This window comes from Argentina anserina, chromosome 2 (genome assembly GCF_933775445.1).
Source record: "Argentina anserina chromosome 2, drPotAnse1.1, whole genome shotgun sequence".
Taxonomy (NCBI): domain Eukaryota; kingdom Viridiplantae; phylum Streptophyta; class Magnoliopsida; order Rosales; family Rosaceae; genus Argentina; species Argentina anserina.
The window spans coordinates 22,447,429-22,468,081 of NC_065873.1; the positions used below are offsets into that span (position 1 = coordinate 22,447,429).

General features: G+C 37.3%; 3 protein-coding genes across 4 annotated transcripts; all 3 read left to right on the forward strand.

Annotated features, from left to right (window-relative positions):
- The first annotated feature begins 32 nt into the window (after positions 1–32).
- LOC126782787 (uncharacterized) lies at positions 33–1,649 on the forward strand. Of its 2 annotated transcripts, XM_050508102.1 has the most exons (4): positions 33–204; positions 457–525; positions 1,028–1,249; positions 1,488–1,649. In XM_050508102.1, exons 1-3 carry the CDS (start codon positions 43–45, stop codon positions 1,220–1,222), a joined length of 426 nt encoding a protein of 141 aa, XP_050364059.1. In that variant the 5' UTR covers positions 33–42; the 3' UTR covers positions 1,223–1,249; positions 1,488–1,649. The 2 variants fall into 2 exon arrangements, with proteins under 2 accessions (XP_050364059.1, XP_050364058.1); XM_050508101.1 differs by having other exon boundaries at positions 1,028–1,649.
- An 11,073-nt stretch (positions 1,650–12,722) lies between these two features.
- On the forward strand, positions 12,723–14,601 carry LOC126784548 (protein NODULATION SIGNALING PATHWAY 2). The gene has a single exon (XM_050510013.1). It carries the CDS (start codon positions 12,782–12,784, stop codon positions 14,339–14,341), a length of 1,560 nt encoding a protein of 519 aa, XP_050365970.1. The 5' UTR covers positions 12,723–12,781; the 3' UTR covers positions 14,342–14,601.
- A 2,727-nt stretch (positions 14,602–17,328) lies between these two features.
- Positions 17,329–20,343, forward strand: LOC126782988 (uncharacterized). Its single transcript, XM_050508361.1, has 2 exons — positions 17,329–17,659; positions 19,032–20,343. Exons 1-2 carry the CDS (start codon positions 17,453–17,455, stop codon positions 20,178–20,180), a joined length of 1,356 nt encoding a protein of 451 aa, XP_050364318.1. The 5' UTR covers positions 17,329–17,452; the 3' UTR covers positions 20,181–20,343.
- The last annotated feature ends 310 nt before the right edge of the window (positions 20,344–20,653 follow it).

Sequence of the window (20,653 nt, forward strand, 5' to 3'; positions counted from 1 at the left end):
GTTCTATTTTTCTGGGGAAGGGAGAGAGAGAGAGAGAGAGCGATGATGAAAGGAGTGGGAGGACCGCTGCTATGCATAGGCGATCTGCTCAGCGATGTGGGGGAATCAGATGCTTCGCCTCCACTGCAACAACATGAGCCCTCGGCTTCTTCTGCTGCTTTTTCCAGCCCAACTCAAAACCCGGACCTTACCAAGTTGTTCCAGGTTTTCCTTATTTTCACAATTTTTATCGACATTGATGCTATATTTAGTTGATGTTTTGCTTCTGTGTTTGGACAATTGAATACCCTTTAGCAAAAAGACAAGTAATTTAGAAATTTTAGATAGAAATTGTTGTGTGAGAACTTGGGTGGTCCATCACGTGAAATGTATTGCATTGTATGATTTTGTTGTTAAAGGTGTGTTCTTTGAGCAATTGGCTCACATTGATTACTTCATATGTCATTTTTGTTCCAGGAGAACTATGAGCAGCTGAATGAAGCGCTTGCCGGCACAGACCACTCATGGGCAGGTCTTACTTTGAAGGTGATGACTTAGCTTTTGAGGACCTGAATGTCATATATTATATCTTGGTCCTCATATATGATTGGTGTAAATCACTCACGGAAATCTTACATTGTGGCAAGATGCATTTGAGGCATTGTTTTCTCTTACTTGAGCTAAGTAATACTAAGAATCAATTGGATGGCAGCTGCTTTTTCCTTTTTCTTTTCTAATTGATGTTTCACTATTGTGTCTCCTAGATTACTTGGTTGTGCAAATTTAGCTTAAATTCTGTAGGATTGCCTGTACAATGATTGATTGCTTTTCAGTTATCATTCGCAGTTTCCATTTCATACACAGTGGAGTGATGTATAGGGTCATTAGGGTGGACTAGTTCGAAAAGTACAAATGGTTTCCATCATTTGTGGTTTGTGAAAGGGTACTTAGTGAAAAAAATGCAGTTGTGTGTATGGTGAGGAATGACAAAGACCGAGACTCTGAATATATTGTAAAGATTCTGATCCTCTTATATTAATTTTTGCAGCTATGCGGTGCTCTAGAAACTGCAAACAAGTTAGTTCAGACAACCAACTCAAATGTCACAATGTTGTCGGAGAAAGTTGGAGATCTTGAGAGAGTTATCAAGAGGGCAGATTCTGCCATAGCAACAGCAAGGGTCGTCCATGCGTCACTTAATGAAAAAGAAGGTTCACATATTGGCAATCAAATTATTCACTGAAACTGATCTGCATTTCATCCAGAACAGGTTAGTGATTTGATCCAGAGGAAAAGTGAAAAACACCAACTTTAGGAATTGCAATGCTCTATTCAGTATGAGACCTGATCTTGACTTTCTTTTATTTTTGTTTATATGATTTAAATGATATCCACACACAAAAAAAGTTCAATGTTGTATGAGTCGCATTGAGTCCTTGAGATGCTTTTCTGAATTGATTGTGGCTGACTTGATTTCTCTAGTTATATAATACTCTTCTGATCTACAGAGGCTAAATGCTACCAAGTAGAGCAAATATGATTTAAGCCCAGTCCTTGTACAGGGAAATGAGATTTTGGTTATCTAAAGGAGTAAGAAAGTGAACCATGTGTTGTGTAATATTGAACGACGCACCTTTTATGAATAAATGAACAGAACCCCCTGTCTTGCTCTTTGTGCTGACTGCTGAGTATCATTTTAGAACTGAGAATGCTGGTTTGTAAAACCTTTTATCTTTTATGAACATACAGACCTGTTAAATATGGTACCTTTTTGATAGAATGCTACCTTGGGATTAAGTAGGATAGATCATATATGATTCATGAAAGGTCCATGCATTAGATGCGGTCATTGATAAATTAGATTGCTATTGTTTTACTCTTTGGGTCTTTGAAGCACATAAGTTAATAATGCTATCGAGTTATGGCATCTCTCTCTCATATCCAATGTATGTTTCCTAGTTGAAAGTTGAAACCCATAAGCGAGAAATTCTCTTTTCATTATCATAATGGGCTTTTATGACTCTAGTTCACTTGGACAGCCTCAATTAGGTTGTCAGAGGTATAAAATCTAGGTGTTATTCAAATGAAAATCCAACCTGTGGCGGATAGGACATTGGATTTAGAGTTAAACCCAACCATAGTGTCGTCCATCCGTCCATGTTTAGGTAATAGTAACAATACACCAAAATCTTGTATTTTCATAGGTGACATACCAAAGAACCAATCATAGATTTTTAGCTCTTATATAAGGTGATCATGTGCCTTGCTTGTAAGCTTGTTGTATCATCAGACCACCTCAAATGCCTGGATCATGGGGCGCTAACCCAGCTGTCTGTGTGTGTGTGTGTGTGTGTGTGGGGGGGGGGGGGGGGGGGGGGGGGGGTGGGGGGGTGGTAGTGAGTAGTGACTTCAGTTCTTTGTTTAAGATTGGAAGCTGGTTTCTTTAAAGAAATTTCTTCCAAATGGAGGGTGAGATGAGGTTGTCTCTCACAGTTCCAAGAGTAACCATAACCTCACCAGATGTAGAAGACAACAGTATCAAGAACCCTCCCCATTTGCGTCTTCAAATCAAAGTGGAGCTATTTGAATTTACTTAAATAATTAGGTCACTGTCTTCTGTCCCTTGGAGAACTTCCCAATTGTTGGCTTACTAAACTCCTTAGGTTGTAATATAAAATCTTAACATAAACAACTACATGATTCTCACCAAAGAAGACAAGTTAGTATCCATCACCCTGTCACTACCTTACAAAGTTTATATTTAGTTGATGTATCCGAAGCTGTAACATCACAGCCTCTGAAACTTCAATTTTCGTTACTCTTGTTCAATGTCCATTGATATAGTTTTTGAGCACAAGAAGCGTTGGAAAGACGTGGAACTATAGCTGATTCTCCACGTGGAGGACACGCACAATACTCTCCCAGTTCTTAGACTTGGTAGTGCTTATTTCCAACCTTGGCTACCTAACCAATATGAAACTTGAAAGACACTATAAGCCAATGTGGTTTTGGTTTTGATTAACTGCCTTTTGTAGAAAACAAGAATCTACCTATTATGAAATTTCTCAAAGGTTTACTAGACTCGCAAAGTCACGATAGGCATAATTTTAGTGGTGGTTGCTTAAGGCCATCTCCAACCCATATGGCTATTTGTAGCTCCTGGGCTATATTGTAACACACTAAATCATTATTCTTCATCGATGTGACATTAATCGTCTTCAACCCAAATGTGCTATAATATAACCTTTTAATATTTTTTTAATGTGTTAGTATCTTTTAATTTATATATTATCATTTAATTACAATTTTACTCTTATAAATAATAAATTTAATAAATGTATTATGAAAAATATTAAAACTTAAAATTTTATTTCATAAAAATTAAAATTATATGAAATTTAACTAATTTAAGTTACATAACTAATAATTATAAAATATTAGTAATCATGATCATTTGGTGTATCGGTCGTTATTTCCGGATTATAGGCATCATCGGATGACGGGAATAACTCACGTTGCCTATATTTTTGCATAGTCAGAAATTATGCTTTCTATTTTAAATGATTGTTATATTTGTCACTTTTATTTGTAATTTAGTTAAAAATTATTAGTTTTAATAAGTGATTAGTGTTTGTTTGTTCATTAAAAATAAGTGATAATTAGTTTTATTTGTCACTTTTGTTCTATAAGTGATTATGAGTTTAATTAGGCCATCTCCAACCCAAATTATGGCACAATAGCCCATGGGTTGGAGATGACCTAATTAAACCAGTAGTTTAACCTGTCATCTTTAAAAGAATGAGATCAGGAAAAGAAGAAAATTAAGTGAGAACTCGGAAGTTTGAGCTAATTTGTTTGCAATAAGAAGTTAAGATGGTACAGTAGAGCCATTGCTTTCAATGCTCACAGCCGTACACTTCGATCTACTGCAGACTTCTTATGTTCATGTAAAGGCCAGATGAATAGATTTCATGTGATTATCTATACCGTTAACAAGTACAGGAATATATATTTTAGCTTTCATACTCCAATAGTTGAATTTCATTCGTTAATTTCAATACGAAGTATCTAATAACAAAGACAATGAGAAAAACAAAGGAGTGGGAGCTGCCGAGTTCCATATTGTCATCTTTCATTACGTCCAACAACCACAGAATGTTGCTCTGATTTGTCATCTGTGATTGAATCGTTTATAAATCCTTATATTTGTTGCAACAGTCACAGATCATCAGTTCCTGAAATTAAAAGCAAGTGACATATCTGTCATCGTTTTTACTTGTAGTATAATATTTCTTTTTCATAATTAACAAATTCAATAAATTCTCTGAAAATGAAATTAATAATGCACCTTCGTTTGAGTCCTAATAAGATCTGTATCTACTATCTAGAGCAAGAACTTGAAAGCAAAAGTACGAAACTCTGATCACTTTGAACTCCTTGTTTTAGGCACTTTTGTTTTATGAGTGAGATCAGAAAAATAAAAACTGTTGTCAACCGTCGGATTTGAGATGCATAACATACATTGATGTATAGTAGATTAACCTTTTATTTGCACCTAACTCCTAATTTCCTATATCTCTAAGGAACTCTTCGATCCACAAGTCTAACTTCCTCGTGTGGTTCTTATATCAGTGACCCTAAAAATTTTGTAAATGGTCCAACCGATTATACATATGGTTGATCAGTCAAGTACAATAAATTGTTGTTTTTTCAAAAGAAAAAAAGCTGTATAAATTAACCTTCTTTCATTAGATGATGCAGTATGATCGATATCAAGACTCAAAAATAAGGTAAAAAGGTGGTGTCAATATGGGATCCCCCGATCCTCACTCTGTACCCGCAATTTCTTCTTGGAAAATGACAGTTGAGTTTATTTACCTGTGATTCTTATAGTACTCACTAAAGCAGACAAAAATTTTCATGCTCCAGTAACCGCAAATCTTCAAATCTGAATATGGATCATGAACTACCCTGAGCAAGGTTTGTTAACTTAATTGTTATCTAGTCCTTGACCTCAACATCAATTGGACTTCAAATGAGCAAATTTTAACACAGTTAATCTGCAAATACGTAGCTTAAAATTATAAAAGAAAGTGGAAAGCCGGCCATATATATTATTAGCTAGTAATACCACTAATCCTTCTTTCTTTATTAACAAGATACTAATTATTCTAGTTATTATTGATGGATATAGATACATAGGTCATATCATAGATGAGGTCAGAAACTTTTAAGATCGATGAAGAACTTAATCTAGTATTTTCAAATAGGGTTTCAATAACGCTAAACCCTAAAAGATGTAAATCAATACAGTAGAACTTAACGGGTCAATTTTTTTTTGTAATTATGTTTTTATACTGTTTAAATGTATTATGTAAAGTTGTAAACACATCGAACCCACATCGATCGTGGTTGCAACTATTTAACTAATAGAGATCAAGCATAAGTACCAGTGGACCCATTAAATATGGCTATATATATATATAATAAAAACACGGACAAGGAGTAAAACAACAAAGTTCAAGTTCTGGAAAGACCTATTGTAATTTAATCCCACCAGCTTGCGCTAATGATCTGCTGGTTGTTTGAGAAGCAGTACCCTAATCCTAACTCACTAGCTAATTAATCATTGAATATAAATTACCACCCGTGATTAGCTTAATCACAAGTTGATCATGGTTTATATATGTGCTATCTTCTGTACTTGAGTCTTGAGGTGGCTTTCAGTGACCAACCGAATCGATTGGTGACTTGGTGAGTATCAAGATCTCGAGTCTTAACGTACTGTATGTAACCTACATACTATACATGCACATGCACTGCTAGCTAAAGTGAAGTTCCTCATCATTCATCACCGACCTGGAAAAGAAAATCAGAAGACCCATGCATATATCGAGTCTCCTACTCTGCCCCATATCTCCAAACCCTAAGAAGTAAACAAAAACTTCCTATAAATTCAAGCCAGGTTAATTTTGATGATGTAATATTTGTTGAAGTAATTTTCATGTGTATGTAAGTACGTGCATAAAAGTATGTATGAATATCAGATTGATATATAGTATTTTTCTGAACAAGATTTTCACTTCCCGACTTCCACTCGTCTTAAGTTGTACATATATATAAAAGTTAGAAGGCCATTATAATCTGTTTCACTACTGCAAACCAGTATATGACTATGAATTATCGTCCCCTTATGTTTGCTTCTAATGGACTAATAATGCCATTATCTGTAAGGGAGAGCAGTCAGATTGAGCATGTATATGAAAAACTAGAACATATGAAGGATTAAGAGAATAAGAGTGCTAAAAAAGGTTGGCCTAGAACGAGAAGGCCGTGTCCCAATTAGTGAACAAAAATATTAGAATGGTTAATTTATGCACGCAGAACATTACGTAATGCTGTACCAGAAACAATAGTTGCTAAGTATTAAAATGAAGGTGGAATCTTCTGCCATTGGAACCGATGAGGAATCTCCATTTAAATCTCTAATAACTAAGTATAGCCGGGTGCAAATTATATTCCTGAATTACTCTATTACGGAGTTGACATTAATTAAGTCTTAAGCCAGTAGATAATTCCGTATACAGCCAAACTTTATAAGGCGTGGCAATAATAGACTTGCTTTTGACTTGGATTAATATATCTGGGATTTTACACTGTTGCTCTCGTCACCTTTGCCATCTAATTCTGCATATTAAACTGTAGGCAACATGTTTAATAAACTATTAGCAGATATAGGTAGAAGGAAAAAAAATAACCAACTTAAAAACCTTGCCTTGCAATTTGCAGGAAAATATGTATTTATATCTTGCTGCGTAAGCTAAATGGATGAACGTACGTTTCTCATACTGTCATATAGTAGGTAAAGTTATTAGTTCAACTATATATGAGCTGTTTGAAAAATACAAGATAGAACAAGAGTAATAACAGCGGAATATGTAAAAAAAAATAATTTTTTATTGAATAAACGATATTACAATAATTACACCTTAATCAATAATAATATGATTCTCAAAAGTAAAAAACTTATTACTTAATAGTCACAATTAAGTATGAAACAACCTCACTAAAATCGTTGTTTCGAGTGCCAATACAACCTCACTAAGAATGTTGTAATCACACGTACGTCGACTTCACAAATCTTGTTGATGTTGTCACTAAAGTCTTCAATAGAGTCACTAAGATCTCATAACACAAAGTTTTTTTTGATGTGAAATTCTTCTCTCTTGTTTTCACCTTTTTTTTCTTCTGTCCTCTCGTCTCTTAAAGAGCCAACTATATATCTTTTTGTGCCTCACGGCTAAAGTCTTCATAAAGTTAAGAAAACCTACTTTTCTAATACAACTCAACTATAAGGGAAAAAAACTCATATAAATATGGAATACACCTTTTATTACATATCATTTTCTATATCAATTTCTAATCACCATCTAACTTAATATATATTCCCAAACATATATATAATCTACCCTTGGTGAATCAATCAGCATAGACTCTTCTATGGTAGGAAAAATAAACCTTAATCGTTTCCTAGACCAACTAGGAAACTCCATCAATTCCTCCTTTCACCGATTTGATTCCTTTATGAATTCATGACTTGTTCTCTACTCCTTTGGATCTTCATCAATATCATGGAGGCCAATTTCGTGTACCTTCACTATTCATCATTGTATTTTTGCCAATCTCATACAGTACAACTAACTAATGATGCAGCATGTGTTGAAACAAAAACTTAAGATACAGAAACACACAATGTGACAACGGTGTAAATTATTGAAGTACGACTATTCCAGGAACTGAAAATGTTGGGAAGCTAGGGTTCTAGGACTTTCTAGCAGTTGGTGAGTCATGAGCTTTCAAATATAAGCTACAGGTGTTGTTTTAGGAAAAATTCTAGCCTACGCTGCTACATGTTATGCAGCAGCCTCATCCTCCACACATTATCACACACACACCCCATGTGCATGTTATGACATCCAATCTATACCACACATCAGTGTATGTTATACATATACTGCTGCACAGCAGATGAACCCTTGTTTTAGACCATAAAGGCATAAACTGTGAGCTTTCGTCTTCATATATAATCCTTTCGGCATTGTGTCTAGCTAGTTCAATTCGCTAGCTAGCTTGCCTAGCTAGTACTATACAATTCATGTTCTGAGAATGATATCTTTAGGAATGTACTGCAATCTCGCGGTGGTTCTTAGTTAGTACGTAGCTAGGTTTTTTCGGTGTTGCATGCATTTGGAGCTTGGAGCTTGGAACCGCTGTGCTTAATTAGAATGTAGAAGCTATTGACTCAGAACCAAGTGCACAGAATTTTGGTTTGGATTCAGGCTCCTTTAATTTGGTGCCAATGGCAGCAGACTCCCCAATCGAGTCCTGCATCCAAATTTGATTTCCTCTTTGCGTCGGCCAATTATATTGTCTTACTATATCATCCAATCTCGTTGACATGTCTCTGCCGTCCAAGTAGAAGTAATGCCTTAGCGTCTCCGAGAACTGCTCCTGCCTCTCTTTCTGAAACATGCCGGCCGGGAATAAACTAGAGTCAGTAGCCAATTGAACATCTTATTATTTGTCTATGAATTATAATTAATTAATTTTTTTACCCCGTAATTCTGTTCTCAGTGGCCTTTCTATTACTTAAATCCTCAAGTTTTCGCGTGTTTCCTATTTAGGTACAATTAGTCCCAGGGATTGTACATCTGAAAATGTCACTATCTCTGTCAAAGGATCGATCGATTGCTTGCGCAGCTGAAAAGTATTAGTTGTTTGCTTATTTGTAGTACTGACCCAATCATCTACGATAATACTAGCCGTGATCAAGTTGACTTTCTTAGTCTATTATCATTTTCATGAGGGACTCGTGGAATGTTTCCAAACTCCAAACCTAGGCCGATCAACCCAGTTTTTATTTTGAAAGGTCTTTTTCTTCTTTAGTTATTGTATGTGTAGACACATGAAATTTAATGAAGTAAATTATCTTCGTTAAATGATTAAATCGACCAAGAGCCCGACAAAATTACACACGTGGCCCAAAAGTTAACAAAGTTTGTGCGGATCCGAATAAAACTCGTGTCAGCACATAAACGGATGATCGTAATCAAAGCTACGTGATTTCGAAAATTGAATGTCATTGACGATTCGAAATGGTAATCGGACATTTGATTAAATTAATAAATTCTTTAACGGCTATAATTAAATCAATTATTTTCTGTTTAATTTAGTTATGAGAATGACTAATTTTGAATTAATCGGAAAATACATATTGATTTAATCATACAATTAAGGAAATTTATTATTTTAGTGTCATTAAAATATTGTACAAAATAGAAACCTTGACACTATAAATACCCCTTTTAACATGAAGAGAGGGGGAAATTTTTGAGACTTGGAGAAGAAGGAGAAAAATCACTTGAGAAAGATCACTCTCGACAAGTCCACGAAGATCATCAATGCAAGTCCACGAAGATCATCAAATCTACGAAAAATCATCAAGCGGCCAAATCGCTCGTTCTTCATCAAATCTAAATCCAAACTCAAGTCCACGAAGAATCATCAAGCGGCCAAATCGCTCGTTCTTCATTAAATCTAAATCCAAATCAAACTCAAATTCTCAAGATCAAGTGCACGTCACCCTTGAGCCAAGTCATATACGAAGATAGAATCAGAGGAGTTCACAAATATTGTAACCCCGCGCTTGATTATAAATAAATCACATTTTTATTTGTATACGTGTCTGCATTCTCTTATTGGTTTTCAGATTATCGTTCTACAATATGAATAATTTTCCTTCTATTTTCTGTGTCGGTCGAGAATGAATCATTGTGTGTATAACTCACGGTATGATATTTGTGCGTAATCGAGTATCGTGAGGTAGTTGCTAAGATTAAAATGGCTATAACATACATATTATTGCAAATGCAAAGGGTTCATGTATTCAGGTGTTCAGGCCTTCAGGGGTTATCGATTTATGCTATTTTCAGACACATACATACCATTCGTGTAAAATTTCCTAGGACAACTAATTGTCTTAAGCAACTATATATATTTTACGTAGCTAATAAAGAGACGTGACATCAACGGCACATTAATTTTCTGGAGACATTCTGTCACTAATTAATATGTATAATAATTAGTAATTTATAACTGTGAGCATCACCCCAATCAGAAAAATTAGAGAAATTATTATATAATAAATTTTGTCATTTTCACCACGTACATGTTAATTATATTATGGCGTAATATGATTGGCTGGGTACACCACATGACAATATCACGTGATGTGGCGGGTACACATAACAATTACTCGAAAAATTATTATATATACGCGGTACATAGTGTATAGGGCGTATTTTTTTTAATATTATTAGTTTATTTTTTATAATATTTATTTATAATTAATTACTCATATTAAATAATCTTATATACCCTAGACGTGATTCAAGGTACGTACCCGGCCAGTTCTATACCTTGCGCTTCAAGTGAATTCTATCATTTCATTCACCAAACGAGTAATTTTGACCTAGCTGCACTGTTGAAGGCTTGAAGCCCTTGGTGTGAATGTGTGATCAAAGTTCGAAGTTCCTTTCAGACACAGACATCCTCATCAAACCAAAACTGGTAAATGAAAGTGAAAGAAAGTTTGAACTTAGTGGGTGGCAGATCCACTAATCAGGCTTCCAGAACCATTCTTCATCTCTTTTGATTAATCTAATTCAACCAACGTTTACCCACGTACGTACGTACGTCCCATCTCACAGTCGACTCTCTCAAAAAACTGATGAAGAAGTAAGTTGAAAAGAGCCGGTCAAGCCGGCGAGGGACTCTGACGTGTCCCAATTCAGTCAAACTTACCTTCGGAAATTTTCGAACGCTCTGGAATAGCTTAATCGTAAGTGCCATAGACAAAGGTGGTGTTACGTACAGTAGTCGATCGACTCTTACTAGCTCCCTGCGATCGAATGAGCGAGCACGGTGTTGTATGCATGCGGTTAAAGCTTTGTCCAAAACCCCTTTTTCAGCAGCGGAGCTTTCAGTTTGATGATTTCTAAGAGAATTTAAGTGGTCGCTCTCTTATAGTTGCACAGGGGTAATTGGTGTCGGGGAGTTTAATTTGCTGCTAAGCACTTGTTCTTTTCCTTATCTTTACTTATTTCCATGTATCCATCTGCTATTTTCAGTAGCTACTTCCCAAACTGTGATTCATCACGTACTTTGTTCTCTCCCTTATATACTGCATTTGTTTATAGACGTGTGCTCATCCACCTAAATAAAGTTAGTTAGTATAAAGAAGTGCTCATCCCGGCATATGAAAACTGGTTGTATTTTTCATAAAAGGGTTATTTAGCTTAGTCGAAATGGTCAGCACATGCATGATCGAGACTAGAAGAGTATATAATGAATCAGGCAGAAACGATCTGTATCTAATTGTTCATAATTAAGCAAGACTACATATGTATCTTCATCGCACTGTTGTCGATGTTTGAAGCAATATGTGCTCATGTCTCGCATATAATTGACTAACACTAATAGTGAGTAATAATAGTGATAATACTAGCTATAGCTAGTTAGACAATATTGACCAAACAATATTAGACTCGCTAGAACCACTCGTGTAGACGTTTTTGGTATGTTCTTGAACAGCTTTATAAATCAATTCAATGAGATCTTGAATTGTATATGGTTAGGAATCAGGATTAAAAAATTCACTAAGAAAAGAAATTGAAATAATACTATTAAACATCGATCTACCCACTAGGAGCAAGAACATTTGTGGCTACAACTTTAACTCTTCATGCAGTAACCTATTATTGGCAATATATTTCAATGGTAACCTAGGCTGCAAGGAATCAGGTACGGGTACACGGAAGCGTTTTTTTCAATTTTGTTAGGAAACGAGTACATTTTGGAAACATCGTAATAAAAATTATATATATATATATTATATTAAAAAATAAATATAATAACAAATTTTTAATTTAAGTAACTTAAAGTCTCAAATAAATTAAATAATTTAGTGTTCTACATTCGAAATAACACAAATATAATGAGAGATATATATATCAACAAGAAGGAGGGATGGTTGGCGACTCGGCGGAAGGTCAAAAATATGTCGAAATGAGTCATTTGACTCAACGAATGTAGGTCTAACTTTTACTTTTTTTATCGGAAACTCGCGTTTCCATTTCGGAAACTCACGCATCCAAAACACCTTTTTCGGAAACGCGTTTTCACGCAGTTCCGCTTCGGAAATGAGAAACGCGCCTTTCCGTGCTTCCTAGATGGTAACTACACACACTTTTTTTTAATGGGAACTACACACTTAAATCTACATAACTTGATTAATTTTTTTACTCAAATTAATAATTATTACCAACATTGCTATTTAACTAAGGCTGTACGTTTCTCTGATGCTCGTTCACGCTGCTAGCGCATCAGCTGGGATATCTGCCAACATATCTGCTCAAGCTGCCATGCATGAAGTAAAAGAAAGAAAGGGTTCCCAGTTAATTAATCAAACTAACTAAGCCTTTTTCAAATATCTTAAAACCCTAGGGGCGTGAGTGTAAACTGCAAAGTGTTGATCATGTTTTAAACACATAACTAATAAACTCTGATTACGACCGGGAGTGTATAAAAATCAACTCACATCGGTACTTGATCCCATCTAAGTTAATTTAACTCTTAGTAATATCTTCTCCGGCAAACTCAACTCTCTCTATCTTGCTCCAGCCTTCTCTAATATCTCCGAACACACCTTAAAGATTACTAAGCTAGCCAACCCCAAAACTGCATGACAGAGTTACTCATGCTAAGCTCAGCTATGGAGCTTGAGCTCGACGACCTCGATGTCGATCTCTCCGGCTGCAGCACTGAAGCCACAAGCACCACCAACACTGCCATTTTCCCCGACCAGTGGTACGACTGGTCTTCCGTCGTCGACTGGGAGGCTCTCGCTCCGATCAACCAGCTCGCTGGAGGTGGAGACTTTCACGAGCTGTTTGAATCCATGATGGAAGGGCGAGATAACGGCTGTGAGATGGACTCGCCGTCGTCCGAGATGGTTGAGGAAACGTCAAACTCGTGCTACACCACGACGTCGACGTCGCAGTCGACGGAGGTGACGATGCTGGAGGACGTCGCGGCAACATCGAACGGCGAGGATACAAAGGGCTTGAGATTGGTACATCTGTTGATGGCGGCAGCGGAGGCGCTGACCGGCGCAAACAAGAGCCGAGATCTGGCTCGTGTGATATTGGTTCGGCTCAAAGAGTTGGTTTCCCCAACTGACGGTACTAACATGGAGAGGCTGGCGGCGTATTTTACCGAGGCCCTTCAGGGTTTGCTAGAAGGCGCCGGTGGTGGTGTCAGCCACTCCAAGCATTTGATCGGAAATGGGTCCCACCGCGACCACGGCCACCATCCGACTGACGTGATCGCGGCGTTTCAGCTACTTCAAGACATGTCGCCCTACGTCAAGTTCGGCCACTTCACGGCAAATCAGGCCATTTTGGAGTCTGTGGTCCATGACAGGAGGGTCCACATAGTCGACTATGACATCATGGAGGGCATTCAATGGGCCTCTCTGATGCAGGCCTTGGTGTCTAGGAAGGATGGCCCACCGACCCCACATCTTAGAATTACTGCTTTGTCGCGAGGTGGGAGCGGCCGGAGGTCGATTGGGACCGTCCAAGAGACCGGTCGCCGTCTGACGGCGTTTGCCACGTCCATTGGACAACCGTTTTCGTTTCACCAATGTAGGTTGGATTCAGACGAGACATTTCGACCGTCTGCCCTAAAGTTGGTTAAGGGCGAGGCCTTAATAATTAACTGCATGCTAAACCTCCCACACTTTAGTTACCGTTCCCCGGATTCGATTGCTTCATTTTTAACTGGAGCCAAGACCCTGAACCCCAGACTGGTGGCCTTGGTTGAAGAAGAGGTTAGGCCTGCCGGAGATGGAGGCTTTGTGGCTCGCTTCATGGATTCATTGTATCACTATTCGGCTGTCTACGACTCGCTGGAGGCCGGCTTCCCCATGCAAAGCCGGGCTCGAGCATTAGTCGAGAGGGTGTTCTTGGGGCCTCGAATAGCAGGGTCGTTGGCTCGTATCTATCGAGCCCATGGAGATGTAGGTTGCTCTTGGTGGGAGTGGTTAGGAGCGCTAGGGCTAAAGCCGATGCCAATAAGCTTCGCCAATCACTGTCAGGCAAAGCTTTTGTTGGGTCTTTTCAATGATGGTTATAGGGTGGAGGAGGTGGCAAATCATAGGTTGGTTTTAGGTTGGAAATCACGGTCTTTACTATCAGCTTCCATTTGGACTTCACCCCCCGTATCTGATGTTGCTAATTAGTTTCTTCAAATTTCACTACTGGCCTTTTGTCTGCCCCTTTTCTCTTCTCCTACTCTTCCCTCTCTCATTTTTACAATTAGTTACAAGTTCCCAGAGCAGGGTTTCCAGTTTGCAGTAACCTGTCAGGGGAGTTTGAACCAATTGTTGGTCGAGATTGTAACAGGTCACAATTTTGAAATTTCGTTTCAAGCCATTATAGTTAAGCTGTTTAAAGCGTGGTTAGTTTTAAAAAAAAAACAAGGATGTCTTTCTCTCGAGTGTTTGTAATATAAATAAAATTATGTTACCCAAAGCTTATCAAGGAGATCTAATACTTAATGATGAGATTTCCTAGCTTCCAAAACTGTTGCTAATAATTAAAAGTACTAATTCTGCAAGATATACATTCATTTTATACTCAAACTAGCGAATAGTAAACGTACTCATCATAACTTGAGTATGATAAACTAAATGTTCTATGTAGTTGTTTGGATTATGCATGGTAAATAATTGAAATGCATGAGTCTTTGTAATCAATCACTCAAAAGAACAAAAAAATGAAGGGCAGAAGTCTTTGCAAGTTTCTTTAAATACTCCAACATTCTCTCTGTCTTGCAACTAGGCTCATTCACGAGAAGTAATGTTTTATCACTTCATGCATGATGGTTTCCCTATTCCATCGTTTTTCAAAGGTTGTACCATTGACTTCAAAGCTCGTGTTCTCTCACTTTCAGGTTAGCTAGCCCCAGAGGCATCCTCTTGTTTGTTTTCAGAGCCTGGAAACCTTTTCTTTTAGGTATTCAACTTATAAGCATTTGAAAAATAAATAACAAGGAGAACTGCAAATATTATTGTTTTAGCAGAAACTACGCAATAAGAAGTAAAAAGCGCGTAATAATATAGGTTAATCTACTATACATCAATATATGTTATACGTTTGACAACATATATTATTTTTTTGACCTTACTCACAAAACAATATCGACCATCGGATGTAAGATGTATAGCATACATCGATGTATATTCGAATTTTTCCAATAATATTGGTTGTAGCTAGTAAGACTAGAAGTATAAGAAGAGGGAGCTTTTCCGAGCCTTCTTCCAGATCCACACCACGTGATCACGGAGGCGCCTAATCCTCGATCTATTATCACCACAATTAAAATGATAAAATGGTCAGGAAGTAAAGTTCACGAGTCCAAACTTGAACAAAAAATGGGATAAAACCTCAAATGACAAAGATTTAGACATATCTGTACAGAGACCAATAATTTAATTCGGCTTAAGATCAAATTCTGTATATCAATAACAAATTAACAATGTTCCAGTTGCAGCATTCCCAATTAACTTAGCTATACTCGATCAGTTGACCCAGATCAGACGATTAACTAACAGGCTGTTGGTTGTTGACACATATCCATCTCCTCCATGTGTAATCTATCCTAAACTATGGGACATCGGAGATTATTCTTAAGAATATGCAGTTAACAACCAATTTCATTTTGTATTTTCATAATCTAAGTTCGTAGATGACAAAAATAGCTTGAGATGCTCTCTTTCCCCAACTTAAGAACCCTATATTATATATCAAACGCAATACTTAAGCATGTAATTATTAAACGTCACCAACAGTGGTTCTGTCGGCTCCTGCTCCGAGCCTCAGACATATTTGCTACCACAAACGTAATAGAGTAATGACGATTTGGTTATAATTGATCAACATTATTTCATAGTTACCAATTAAGAACTTTAGAATTTATATTATATATGCATCAGAATGCTTAGTTTAGAAAAACCCTAGGAACAAGGAAAAGGCTGATCGAGGTGTATACCATCTCTAACAGTAATCCGATATTGAATTTCATTCACTTCTGAAACCAATCCGATCATAACCTAAAATAATGCTTTTCTTGGTTTGATGCATTTAGTGATCAGAAGAATTGATATGTTTTACTTATGTAAAATATAATGCTTAGTGGTAGATCTAAGAATGAGGCGGGGTTCTATCTTCAGACCAAATTTCAAGGTATATAGCTGATCGACCTCAAATATACGGCAATAATGGCATGATTCTTTTCTCTTATTTCATGCAAGAAGAGAGACATAAATATGTGGGTGCATGTATACGTTTACATAGACGACTGATAGATCAGAGTTAAATTCTCATTTTGCATGTTTTGCTATATATCGAGATGTTATGAAAATCTATTTGTATTTGATTACATTTTACAAAGATCAATGTACTCTAAAGATCTAAGTTGCAAAATACACAATTGGAACTTTAGCTCTATCATATGAGGATCATGACTATGAGGTTATCACATACCAGATACATGCATGTTTTTCTTCCTCGATCTTAATTTTCTGTTACCTATATCTTCTTCTAAAACTCCCAGAGTACTCAAATCTTTCATGCGCATAGCCAAGTCTCCTCCTCTAGTCTGTCTTGTACCTCAGAGCACCGACCTATTATCAATTTTCAAACATGACAAAGTTCCCCAACAGAGTACAAACAAATGAACTAACTGCCTGCATGCCTAATCTTACTCGTCAGTCGTCACTACTGAAGTACTGATACGTAAATTTTGAAGCCATACTCACATATGGGGCCTGTTGAAAGCGTATGGTCGTATACCGTCTTCTGGGCAAATTAATTTAAGGTCCAATTTCTATATTTGTTTAAATGGCTAACCATGTGTTAACTACACTAGAGGAATGTCAATATCACCATCAAAGCAAGTGTTGATGTGATCCATGAAATTGTAAATTTGGTAGCAAACTATAAGAATAGAGTTCATATTTCTATGAAGAATTGTTCAAAAGAGCATTGACATTTTTGCCTTGTTCATCTTTATATACTCAAGTTGGTCAAGTTTACAACTCATTTCTGACCATAGAAAAACCCTCAAGACCCAATAGAAACTCCATGTTGGGTTTCATCACCCAAATTCCCTAAAGAATCCATGACAAGCCCACTTTCATTCAGAAGAGGCATGAAACACACCTGGGGGCTGAGGCTGTGTGTACCTTCTTTAGCAAACCAAAAAAGATTCTCACACACAAAATAGTCTCCTCCCTTCGGTTTGCAGCCACTGGCTATAAAAACGGTTTGTTTCTCCTTGAGGATTTGACATGCGGATTCAATCTACCTGGCCATCCTACGAATTGCGGTTTGGCTCTTCAACTCTCTTTAAAGACTTGAGCTTTATAAGGACTAGAACAACCACCGTCTGCCCTCCTTGCTCTTCTGTCTCCGCCACCATGTCCACCATTTCCACGGAAAAGGATGCCCTTTCCGGTCAAACAGAGTCGAGCCAGATGACCCAGAAGCCTTTACAGGTATACCCACTTGTTATTCATCCAATAATTTAATGAGTTTGATTTGTTGCCTATCTATATTCTGCTTCCAATTTTGGGTTTAGGGGATTTTAGCTTGTTTGGTTATTTAAAGCCTAGAGCATTCATCTTTACATTTAATGCTGCCACTGCTTAACACTCCTTATTCTCTGCTATGATCAATCTGCTGTAGTTAAAATTTCTGTTTACAATGTATTTTTTTTACCGCATAGATGAATTGTTTCTGGTTTTATGCTTTAGCAGTTGAGCTATTGTTCTGCAATGTTATGAGGTAATGTTTTCATTTCTTTTCTGTGTTCATTATTTCTAGGAGAAACACAGATGGATAAAATCTTTATATAACTCAAAGTACAATTTGACAACGAATCGAATTATTCGTTGCAACTAAGTTCCTGCTGAATCAATATTGTAATGTAATAGTTATGTTGCTAGATAATGTAATTTTATGATAGTAAGGTCTTGCTGTTTTCCAATGGTTTAGTTATACCACCTGCACACTTGTTTCAAATTTTCTGTAGCAAAAATGCTATCTACCATTCTACCCCAGTATCTTATTTTTGGTTGGCCCTTTCCAAGTCAAACATCATCTTCATTGTAGCTTCATTTCTGTTGGTTCAATGAGTCCCATATAGAACCAGAAATCAACTTGGTATCTTGTTTATGGAGTGCACAAGCCAACCAAGTGTGTCTCCAAGAGACTGAATACTTGTCATTTCTGGCCACGTTCATTTACTCGTGGTTGACTAACCTTCATTTTGTGCCACATGACAGTTCATGAGAAAATGCACTAGGGTATTAAAAGACTTTTTGGTCATTTTTAAATTAGACCGTTAAGTTATAGGCTTAAAAGTAGTGATCCACTAAAGAGTTACGCAGCAGTTTTACTGTGTCTCTAACTACCAAGAAAAGCAGCATATTTGGTTTTAGGATGTGGAAATCCAAGCATCCTAATTGTTCAAAATAAAGGCGTTTGAGTTGTTCAGTGGTGAGTCATATGTTCTTCTGTTTCTTCTTGTAATCATTCGATCCCTGTCTTTCCATTTCCTTTCCTCCACCCCATTATATATGATTCTTCTATAAATAAACTCTACATCAGCACTTCATTTAACTGTCGCTTTTTTTCTTTTTTATCAGCATACTTGATTGGCTTAAGATAAAAGGTGCCACATTCACGGGGGCGAGGGATTTCCAACTGAGATAAATTAGTGATTATATCTTTTGCTGTGTGATTTATGATGTTGCATATAGCATTCATATCTAGTTGAGTTACATTTGTAGATACATCTTCTTTCAAGCTTCAATCCTTCATTTGGTAGATTTTAGTATGCATAATGCATCATCACTTGTATGCCAGGTCGCAAAGCGATTGGAAAAATTCAAGACGACAATTTTCACGCAAATGAGTACTCTTGCCATTAAACATGGAGCAATAAACCTTGGGCAAGGGTTTCCCAACTTTGATGGTCCCAAGTTTGTAAAGGAAGCTGCGATTCAGGCCGTAAATGATGGGAAAAATCAATATGCTCGTGGATATGGGGTTCCAGACTTAAACAATGCCATTGCTGAGCGATTCAAGAAAGACACTGGACTTGTTGTGGACCCTGAGAAGGAAATAACTGTTACCTCTGGGTGCACAGAGGCAATTGCAGCAACCATGTTGGGCTTGATAAATCCTGGTGATGAGGTTATCCTCTTTGCTCCATTTTATGATTCTTATGAAGCCACTCTTTCCATGGCTGGTGCTAAAGTAAAAGGTATCACACTATGCCCTCCGGATTTTGCTGTCCCCATTGATGAACTGAAGTCTGCAATCTCAAAGAATACTCGTGCAATTCTCATCAATACTCCGCATAATCCTACTGGAAAGATGTTCACCCGAGAGGAACTTGACACTATTGCATCTCTGTGTATTGAAAATGATGTACTGGTGTTCACTGATGAAGTTTATGATAAGTTGGCTTTTGAAATGGATCACATTTCTATGGCTTCTCTTCCAGGAATGTACGAGCGTACAGTAACCCTGAATTCCTTGGGGAAAACATTCTCGTTAACGGGGTGGAAGATCGGTTGGGCTATAGCTCCCCCTCACCTGTCATGGGGAGTGCGACAGGCACACTCTTATCTCACTTTTGCTACCTCCACTCCTATGCAGTGGGCGGCTGCAACAGCTCTCAGAGCCCCAGACTCCTACTTTCTCGAGCTGAAAAGAGATTACTCAGCAAAGAAGAAACTTTTGGTGGAGGGATTGAAGGCTGTTGGTTTCAAAGTGTACCCGTCCAGGGGGACCTACTTTGTGGTTGTGGATCACACTCCTTTTGGCTTGCCAAATGATGTTGCATTTTGTGAGTATCTGATCAAGGAAGTTGGTGTGGTGGCAATCCCTACTAGTGTGTTTTATTTAAACCCAGAAGAAGGAAAGAATCTAGTTAGATTCACTTTCTGCAAGGATGAGGGAACTCTAAGGGCTGCAGTTGAGAGGATGAAAGAGAAGCTGAAAAATTAAGTCACAGGTGTGGTTAGAGTAAGTGAAAATTATCATTACCACTTTAGCTTCCTTTAAAAAGCATTTGAGTTGAAGAGAAACTCCTGCATTTGAAGGAGTATTTTAGAATTCTGAATTTTTATAAGATTGTGTAGCCATGCGCAGAGTAAAACTGGTTTGTGTTGATCATAATATTTAACTATGAAAGCTAGCTAGTGATAATTTTTTTTTATGAAACCTGTTTGGCTGGAAATTTTAGTGTAATCACATGTCGTCCAGGGGTGCCGAGCACGATTGGGGCAAGGATGTTCTCTCTTTGCCTGGAACGAGGAATTCTCCTGTCTGTTGAAACTTTACCTGTATTTATGTATCAGACCTTTCCTGTGAACGAGTCACTCATTTTGAATGAATGAGGATTGTGTTAATACATTAAAATCCTGCGTTACAAGTACGTACTTGGCGATGCAGTAATGAGCTAACACGAAAAAAATCCT